Raw genomic sequence first — 10,744 nt, 5'->3', positions numbered from 1 at the left:
GGCCTCCCGCTGTGTATAGGTGGCGCCGTGCGGCCTCCTGCTGTGTATAGATGGCGCCGTGCGGCCTCCTGCTGTGTATAGATAGTGCCGTGCGGCCTCCTGCTGTGTATAGGTGGCGCCGTGCGGCCTCCCGCTGTGTCTAAGTGGCGCCGTGCGGCCTCCCACTGTGTATAGGTGGCGCCGTGCGGCCTCCTGCTGTGTATAGATGGCGCCATGCAGCCTTCCGCTGTGTATAGGTGGCGCCATGCGGCCTCCTGCTGTGTATAGATGGCGCCGTGCGGCCTCCTGCTGTGTATAGATGGCGCCGTGCGGGCTCCTGTTGTGTATAGATGGCATCGTGCGGTCTCCCGCTGTGTAAAGGTGGCGCCGTGCGGCCTCCCGCTGTGTATAGGTGGCGTCGTGCGGCCTCCTGCTGTGTATAGATGGCACCGTGCGGCCTCCCGCTGTGTATAAGTGGCACCGTGCGGCCTCCCGCATTTTTTTAGCGACCACATCATATTTGAAGTGACTTTATATGTCAGAAAATACCAAAAAGTGACACCATTCTCAAAACTGCACCCCTCAAAACCACATTCAAGAAATTTATTAACCCTTCAGATGCTTCACAGGAGTTAATGTAATGTGGAAGGAAAAAATTAACATTTTACTTTTTTTCACAAAAATTTTAGTTTAGCCAGATTTTTTTTTATTTTCACAAGGGTAACAGGAGAAAATGGACCATAACATTTGCTGTGCAATTTCTCCTGAGTATGCCAATACCCCATATGTGGGAGAAAACTACTGTTTGGACGCATGACACAGCTTGGAAGGGAAGGAGCACCGTTTGACTTTTTCAACTCAAAAATAGCTGGAATCAAGAGTGGACGCCATGTCGTGTTTTGGAGAGCCCATGATGTGCTAAAACAGTGAAAAACCCCCACAAATAACCCTATTTTGGAAATGTATCTAGATGTTTAGTGAGCACCATGAACCCCCAGGTGCTTCACGTGAAAATAAAAAATCACATTTTTCCCACAAAAATTTTCTTTTAGCCCCAAATATTGCATTTTCACAAGGGTAACAGGAGAAAATTACTGTACAATTTGTTGTGCAATTTCTCCTGAATACACCGATACCCTATATGTTCCACGTGTTGTAAAATTGATAACGGAGCTTTATTCTTTGGGTCAGTATAATTACAGTGATACCACATTTATAGAATTTTTTTTATGATTTGATGATTTTACACAATAAAAACTATTTTATAGTAAAAATAATTATTTTTGCATGGCTTTATTCTGAGAGCTATAACTTTAGTTTTCCTCTGATGGAGCTGTATGGTGGCTTGTTTTTTGTGAGACAAGATGTCATTTTCAGTGATACCATGTTTACTTACATTTGTCTTCTTAATTGTGTTTTATTACTTTTTGTCCTGTTTTTTTTTTCTGGTGTTCACTGAAGGGGCTAACTAACGTGACAGTTTTATGGGGTTGTTCCAGATGCCTCGATACAAAATATGTGTACATATTTTTTTTTCATAAAAATATTTATTTATGGGTACTATATATTTTTATTATTTTGTGATTTTTTTTAAAAAAAAAACAAAACATTTTACAATTTATTTATTTATTTTTTACTTTTGTTTACTTAGTCCCACTATGGGACTATCAGAGGCCAGCAGCTGACCTCTGCGCATGTCAGTGACGTCATACGCCGCTGCGCTGGGACGCAGATATCATCTGCAGGCCTCTGATAGGCCGGCGGCTGACACGGGTATTGCTGTGCAGAGAGCCGGTCTCTGCCCGGCAATACACTGCACTACAACGCTGATGTCGGCGGCTGCTGGAGAGAGCTGCGATCATTACGGGGTCTGTGCCTGCGGGCCGCAAGAAGCAGCCGGAGGAGCCGCATGCGGCCCGCGCTCCGCGTGTTTGAGACCCCTCGTCTAGGGTCAACTCAGAGCCATATTACACAGGAGGGCCAAGATTACAGTCTGAGGAGGGAGAGATTGGGTCAGGTCTTACTCCGGGCCAAGTTATGCTAGAGGACCAAGATTACAATCTGGCAAGGAGGTACTGAATACATTGGCATTGAATGCATTTACTACAATTACATCAATATTTTCTTAAAATGAAGTCCATCTGCTTCGGGTTTAATGCTGGACTGTCAAAATGGACTCAAGGAGTGCTAACAATCCATGGGTTATGGGTAACAAAGTACTTGATTTTCCCCAGGCACTGGCAATCCACATTATGCCACTGTATGGCTCCCAAGAATCCTAGACAAATAAACAACTGTGTGCCTATATATGAAATCAAAAGCAGGTAGAGGTACAATAGAGAACACATGCTCTTCTATGAGTGCCCTATTATGGCTCAGTATAAAACAATCATAATATGGCTGCGTGCTAATGTAATGCCCCAAAGTTATTGTGTACGTGCCTTTAAGATGCAGCAGAGCTGGTAGATACCTCATTATGTTTGCACTATGTTAATATTATCCTCAGATAATGTACCGTATATTCCGGCGTATAAGACGACCTGGTGTATAAGACGACCCCCCTACTTTCCTGTTAAAATATAGAGTTTAGGATATATTCACCGTATAAGACTACTCCTTTTCCAACGCATACCAAACACCGGTAAAAATTTAAAAAAAACAGATTTGAATTTAACATGGTCCTTTTTTAATTTAAATTCTTATGACATGCAGGTATATAGCAGGAAAACTGTCACTCATAAACATAAGGCATATAACAACAACATTACTATCATCCATTTTCATCAGCGGCATACACCGGTACCCGACAATTTACAACAGAAAGAATAGAGCTTCACACATAGATTAGATAGATAGAAATATGTCAGTCACATATATATGAAGTACAGTGACATTGTTGCTTACTGTACTTGTCATTTAGTGTAAAGGATTTATTAAAAAATATAATAGTGTTTTCGTGCACCGTCTCTTTAAAAAAGCCGGCCGGCAATTCAGCATCTGTACCCGACAATTTAGAATAGAAGGAATAGAGAATCATACATAGATTAGATTGACATGTTTCTATCTGTCACATATATATGAAGTACAGTGACAGTGTTGCTTACTGTACTTCTCATTTAGTGTAAAGGATTTATTTAAAAAAATAATAGTGTTTTCATGCACCGTCTCTTTAAAAAAGCCGGCCGGCAATTCAGCATCTGTACCCGACAATTTAGAATAGAGAATCATACATAGATTAGATAGATAGAAACATGTCAGTCACATATATATGAAGTACAGTGACAGTGTTGATTACTGTACTTGTCATTTAGTGTTAAAATAAAGGATTTATTTTACAAAAAATTGGCGTGGGGTTCCCCTTAATTTTAGTCTCTAGCGGAGGTTAAGCAGACAGCTGGGGCAGATGTTTGAAGCCTGGGAAGGGGGTAATACCCACGGAGCTTCCCAGACTACTAATATCAGCCCCCAGCTGAATACCTAGCCTTTACTAGCTATTAAAATGGGGGACCCCCCCCAAAAAAATGACGTGGGGTCCCCCCTATTTTAATAGCTAGCAAAGGCTAGGCAGACAGCTGGGGGCTGATATTAATAGCCCAGGAAGGGTGCCATGAATATTGGCCCCCTCCCAGGCTAGAAACACCAGCCGTCAGCCGCCCCAGAAATGGCGCATCCATAGGATGCGCCAATTCTGGCACTTAGCCTCGCTCTTCCACGCTGCCCTGGTGCGGTGGCAGGGGGTAATAGGGCTGGGGTTCATGTCAGCGCCAGCTGCCATGAAGCCCAGGTTAGTAATGATGGGCGTCTATAAGACACCCCCATTACTAACCTACAAAGTGTTAAAAAGAAAAAACACACACTACACCAAGAAAAAAATAATTTATTTGAAATAAAACACACCATTTTATTTAATTCTTAGTTTACAAAAAAAAAAATAGTTACCTGTCCACGTTCCTGCGCTGATCTCCCATGCACAGCTGTCACATCTGGAGATGGTGACAGCTGTGCATGGCTGCTGTAAGCTCACGCTGCCGGGAACACGTCCTATCCCGGCAGCGGGAGCCACTGACTGAGGTCACCGGAGTGCATTCAGTCAGCGCAGCTCCGGAGACCTCGTTTACGGCACTGCTGTACCGTGGGAATTTCTCACGATACAGCAGGGCCGTAAAGCAGCTAACCGGAGCAGCGCTGCCTGAACTCCGGCGAACCCGCTTATGCAATGACGGGGCTGCTTTACGGCCCCGTCACTCTAGCGGCGGCAGCGGTTCAGAGCAGTCACATTCTATGTGGCTGCTCTGAACTGGAGATCTTCGTGGGACACTCGTGGACTACTACGGAGGGGTAAGGATAAGGTTGTGGTTTATTATTTTATATTTTATTACAGGAGATCGATGGCTTCGGGGAATTAGGTGTCTAGGTGAGTATAGGTGTAGTTTTTTATTTTTTACTTTATTTTAGGTGGCAATCGGCGGTGACAGGTAATGTATGAACTAATTTATTGTAGGTAACCACTGGCCACCAATGACATGTATTTAACATTTATTGGGGACACAGTAGGGCAATTTATATCGCAGGATCAGGCTGATGGGAACTACTGCTCCCATCGAGCTGATCCTGCTGGCAGGAGTGGACGGGGGACAGACATAGGCCGATGGGAGTAGTAGTGTCACATCGGCCTATGTCTGCCTGCACGCACACACCCGCACACATCGCACAGACACCGCGCACACCCGCAGACATCGCACAGACACCGCACACATCGCACAGACACCGCACACACCCCCAGACATCGCACAGACACCGCGCACACCCGCACACACTCGCAGACATCGCACAGACACATCGCACAGACACCGCGCACACCCGCACACACTCGCAGACATCTCACAGACACCGCACACACCCGCAGACATCGCACAGACACCCCACACACACTCGCAGACACACGCACAGACACCCGCACACACCAATCATGACGGGTCTGGGAGGTGAGGCTGACCTGTGAGACCGTGGGAAAGTTCATGTGAGTTCATGCAATGCAGTCAAGCATGAACTCACATAAACCCTCTGAGGGCACCGCGGCGACTTCAAATGAACAGCTGATCTGCATCACCTGATACCTCAGCTGTTCATTTGAAATAACCGGCGGGAAAGCGCAGCACAGAACGGGAAAGCCGGCGGTGAAGTCTTTTCACTGCCGGCTTCCCCGCCCGGGTCCTTCGCTCCCCGCTCCTTTGTGCTGCACTCCCCGCCCGGTCCTAACTTACGATCGGGATGGGAGGTGGCGAGGGGAGCGGAGGATCGGGGTGGGAGGCTGCGGGGAAGCAGTATGGGGCTGTGTGATTGTTTAAAAACCGGCGGCTTTTTACCGCCCGCCGGCTTTTAAACAATCAGGAGAATTCTCCCACGCTGGGATGGCATTCTGATGACAGGCTGGATCTCAGCTGAGCTCTGCCATCCAGCTTGTCATCCTTCAGAGACACTGCAGAGCGCAGGCATTATGGGAACTTCCGATTCCGGTATTCGATATTGTAAAAGTATCGGAATTAAGTATCGGAATTCCGATACCGCGAATATCGGCCGATACCCGATATTACAGTATCGGAATGCTCAACACTACTTGTCACAGAAGCGATGCGAACTTCCCAGCTCCGGACACAGCGCAGCGCTTCTGTGACAAGTGAAAGCTGTCGGCACAGAAGCCCTGCGCTGTGTCCGGAGCTGGGAAGACACTGCGATGTGTCAGAAAAGTTCGCTAGGTTCTGTCTGTCTCCGCTGCTGGGAATACGCTGCGCTGTGTCCCAGGCCTGAGAAGACACAGCGCAGCGATGTGTCAGTTTCAGCACAGAAGCGCTGACTGTCTGGACCTACCGCCGCCGTATTGTAACTCCCTCCACCTTATATTAACTCCCACATGGCAGGGATACGGCCACGGCAGCTTATTAACACCCCCAGAGTATCCCCGCATGTAAATTTCTGAAAGTTCAAAAACATTACCGGCGTATAAGACGACCCCAGACTAGACAGAAGATTTTTCAGTCTTCAAAAGTCGTCTTATACGCCGGAATATACGGTACATGAAAATTCAGTACATAGAAGAGGTTTATATATGAACAAAGTGATGTACTTATGTTCTGCCATTAGGAAGTTGTACAGAGTTAACAAAGCAGCCCTGCTTTACATATATGGCCATAAGGTCACATGGTTAAAACACATGATCAGGTCTTAAGCTTAGCAGTGAAGGAGAAGGAAACATTTTCTGGACTTGACATTGGCCTAGGGAAGCTGAAGGAGCAGGTAAGGGAACAGCCATGGCTCCTGTATATGAGAAGCCACAGCCTCTGCTTCAGACAGTTGTTTGATCAGGACTATGCATATAAGCAGAGGTTGTAGCTCGGAAGTCTGCACCATTTATATGTCTGCATTACTATACTGGAAAGTAACTGTGATTGCTGCATAGGAATCGAATCTCTGTTCAATCATCGTTAGTCTGGATGTACCTGTGTATTCGTGAAACAAGTAAAAGTAATCAACAGCCCCTCTGGCATCCCTGTGTTCTGGACTGTTTGGAGTACACCACATTACATCACACTACCAGGAAGCAGAGGTTAATTAAGTGCACCCTAGAATCAAAAACTTTATTTTCTTTTATTTTTGTCACTGCCATAGTGAAGTGGTAACGTCCGCACACCACATGGTGTGTCACCCATGGCATTACATTGCACATTTTTGGCATCCACTAACAGGATCCTACTAAATTAAAGGTGCGCTTGGAGCCCCAGCCTATTGTAACTGCAGAGCTTGATTATTGAACTGTATATGTGTTTATTGCCACAGTGAAGACAAGCGCAGCACCAGAAGGAAGCCCTGCCCTCTTCTTCATGCCTCAGTCAATTGCAGCACAGCATGCCAAGGAAGAGGAAGTCCCGCCTCCTATGTAGCCCCTCGAAAAACAGAACTACGCATAGCAAGTACCACTGTTATCCACAGCTACAGGATTGCAGTGTTAGAGTCAGTGATTCCTGCAGCAGAAGAGAACCGTGTTACGGATCCGGGTGGTGGAACCTCTGTGCTGCGGTGCAAGGAGCGACCAGAGGGGTGTAACTAAGTATCAACTCAGACCAACCAAGGTCGTACGGCGGCTCAATCGACTCCGTGACCAGCGAAGGACCGAGCAGAGGGACCAGGTGCTACTCTGGGGACCAACCTTGTATGAGAGCAGGTGACTCCCATGGGTCAGAAGGCAGGGACTGACCGGTACAGCAGAGGAGCACGGCAGGCAGGCTGACAGGTGATCCGGGCAGACAGACAGGCAGGCACGGCAGGTAACAAGCAGGAGCCTCCAGGTAGGCTGGCTGGTAGGCACGACAGGTAACAAGCAGGAACCTCCAGGTAGACTGGCTAGTAGGCATGGCAGGTAACAGGCAGATGCTTCCAGGTAAGCAGGCAGGTTGGGCCCATAGACAGACTGGCGGACTGGACCGTAGGCAGACTGTCGGGCTGGAGAGTAGACAAGCTGGTGGACAGGACTGGTAGTCTGGCTGGCGGACAGGACTGGTAGTCAAGCTGGCGGACAGGACTGGTAGTCAAGCTGGCGGACAGGACTGGTAGTCAGGCTGGCGGGCAGGCAGGACTTGTAGTCAGGCTAGCAGCGGGACCTGAGGATTGAAGCAGAGTTTAACATACAAAGCTACAACCTTGCACGGGCACCTCCATATTGGAGGATGTGCCTTTTATAGGGGAAGTCCTCCGGCCATTGGCCGGGGACTTTTTAGGATGGCGCTCGCAGCCCCTTTAAGAGGGAGGGAGCGCGTGGGCGCCCTAAGCACAGAGCCGGGGAAGCAGCGTGCACCAGCAGCAGCTGCAGGGAGGCCAGAAGACGCCGGAGCAGGACCGCGGCGGTAAGGGGGACGGCGTCTCTGCTGGGCAGGAGGCAGAGACGCCGATGCTACAAACCGGATCGTAGCCACAATTAAAGGAACAGCACCCCATAAGATGGTAAGCAAACTGTACCAGCACCTGATTATAACAGACTGTATGAAATGTCTGAGGATAAAGAGTGTGATCTGCCCAGCAGTAGTGGATAGTGTTGAGCATTCCGATACTGAAATATCGGGTATCGACCGATATTCGCAGTATCGGAGTTCCGATACTGAGTTACGATACTTTTAGAATATTAAATACCGGAATCGGAAGTTCCCATAATGCCTGCGCTCTGCAGTGTCTCTGAAGGATGACAAGCTGGATGGCAGCGCTCAGCTTACTGTACTTGTCATTTAGTGTTAAAGGATTTATTTAAAAAAATAATAGTGTTTTCATGCACCGTCTCTTTTAAAAAGCCAGCCGGCAATTCAGCAGCGGCATACACCGGTACCCGACAATTTACAGCAGAAAGAATAGAGCATCACACATAGATTAGATAGATAGAAACATGTCAGTCACATATATAAGAAGTACAGTGACAGTGTTGCTTACTGTACTTGTCATTTAGTGTAAAGGATTTATTAAAAAAAATAATAATGTTTTCATGCACCGTCTCTTTAAAAAAGCCGGCCGGCAATTCAGCATCGGTACCTGACAATTTAGAATAGAAAGAATAGAGCATCACACATAGATTAGATAGATAGAAACATGTCAGTCACATATATAAGAAGTACAGTGATAGTGTTGATTACTGTACTTGTCATTTAGTGTTAAAATAAAGGATTTATTAAAAAAAAAATTGGCGTGGGGTTCCCCATAATTTTAGGCTCTAGCGGAGGTTAAGCAGACGGCTGGGGCAGATGTTTGAAGCCTGGGAAGGGGGTAATACCCACGGAGCTTCCCAGGCTACTAATATCAGCCCCCAGCTGAATACCTAGCCTTTACTAGCTATTAAAATGGGGGACCCCCTATTTTAATAGCTAGCAAAGGCTAGGCAGACAGCTGGGGGCTGGTATTAATAGCCCAGGAAGGGTGCCATGAATATTGGCCCCCTCCCAGGCTAGAAACACCAGCCTCCCCAGAAATGGCGCATCCAATTCTGGCACTTAGCCTCGCTCTTCCCACTGCCCTGTAGTGGTGGCAGTGGGGTAAGAGGGCTGGGGTTGATGTCAGCTTATAATGCCAGCTGACATCAAGCCCAGGTTAGTAATGGAGAGGCGTCTATAAGACACCCCCATTACTAACCCCATAGTCAAAGTTAAAAAAAAAACACAAACACCCAGAATAAAGTCCTTTAATTGAAATAAAGACACAATTCTTTATTGTTCTAAATTAAACCATACTTACCATCACGCCCATTCCAGCTGAAGCCAATGTCTTCTGCAATAAAAGTAAAATAATAAAGCAACATCATCCTTACCTTTCCATGGTTCCCACGACAGCTTCAGCTCTGCTACATTGACATGACAGGCTTTAAGATGCAGCAGAGCTGGCAGTTATCTTATTATGTTTTCACTATGTTAATATTATCCTTTGCATATAATTTACATGAGAATTCAGTGCATAGAAGTGGTTTATATATGCACAAAGCTATTATGCCATTAGGAGGTTGTACAGAGTCAACAAAACAGCACTGCTTTCCATAAATGACCATAATCCCACATGGTTAAACTACATGAGCAGGTTTTGGGATTAGTAGTAAAGGAGAAGGAGACAATTTGTGGACTTGTTGTCAGCCTAGGGAAGCTGAAGGAGCAGGTAAGGGAGCAGCCATAGCTCCAGTCCATCCTCAATGCTGCAGCCAGGGTCATCTATCTGGCTAATCGTTACTCAGACGCTTCCGCTCTGTGCCAGTCATTGCACTGGCTGTCCATACATATATATTGTAGAGTTTTGGTACTCACTCAGCTGTGTTAGAGGTAGGCACAGGAAACGGTTTCTTTAAAAATGACCAAGGCAGGTTTATTGTACCTTCATAAACCGCACTTTTAGAAGTAATTAAAAGACAGCCTTGTCTGGCACAAAGTAACAAAAACCGAAAATAAACAGTCCATACAATATGGCGGATTTGCCCTCTCACGGTCAGTGTCCTTTAGCACAAAACACTCTGGAGGTCTCCACACCTCCAGCCACAGACCCTGAATGAGACACTCTGTCTCCATTTTATTTACACGCCCTGGGGTGGGGATATGTGAGCAGTCAATCCCTCCCAACTCTTATGACTGCTCATAAAAACCGGCCCAGATATGCCCAATTAACCCTCTCAGCACTACGTGTGCTTGAGCATGCTTTTCTGGGTTTACGTCACCGAAGCTACCAACCTCGGTGATACATATCTACCCTCAAGGACCTGTCCGGCATCCATCTTACATACCCCCCCCCTCTGCCCAAAGCCGGGAGACCTGGCACGTTCCGCTAACAAACAGTGGACTCTTGACAATGCGTCAGCATTGCCATGCAGTTTCCCCGGCCTATGCTCTACATGGAAGCTAAAATGTTGAAGGGCTAGGAACCACCTGGTTACTTGGAATTGTTCCCCTTCTTCTTGCTCATCCACCTTAGTGGGGCATGGTCTGATGCCAGTCTGAACTTCCTGCCTAAGAGGTAGTATTTTAGAGTGTCGAAAGCCCACTTGATGGCCAAACATTCCTTCTTCACTATGGAGTAATTCTTTTCACAAGATATCAGCTTTTTGCTTAAATACATTATGGGATGCTCTTCCCCGTTCATCTCTTGTGATAGGACAGCACCCAACCCGGTATCTGACGCATCTGTTTGGACCACAAACTCTTTAGAGAAATCTGGTGCCACCAACACTGTCTGTTTATACAGGGCTTGCTTTAGT

General features: G+C 46.7%; 1 protein-coding gene across 1 annotated transcript in view; it reads right to left on the bottom strand.

The window, feature by feature from the left end:
- Positions 1-568: 568 nt before the first annotated feature.
- LOC141165557 (E3 ubiquitin-protein ligase RNF14-like) overlaps positions 569-10,744 on the bottom strand; it is a 59,385-nt gene continuing 49,209 nt past the window's right edge. The window contains exon 8 of the mRNA XM_073651253.1: positions 569-7,634. Coding sequence (XP_073507354.1) covers position 7,634 — 1 coding nt within the window. The 3' untranslated portion in view covers positions 569-7,633. The remainder of the gene's footprint in view (positions 7,635-10,744) is intronic.

The sequence above is a fragment of the Phyllobates terribilis genome, unplaced genomic scaffold (assembly GCF_046119375.1).
Source record: "Phyllobates terribilis strain yellow unplaced genomic scaffold, ASM4611937v1 Scaffold_11__3_contigs__length_659146591, whole genome shotgun sequence".
In the NCBI taxonomy this organism is placed as follows: domain Eukaryota; kingdom Metazoa; phylum Chordata; class Amphibia; order Anura; family Dendrobatidae; genus Phyllobates; species Phyllobates terribilis.
This window is presented reverse-complemented; position numbering and strand designations above follow the sequence as displayed.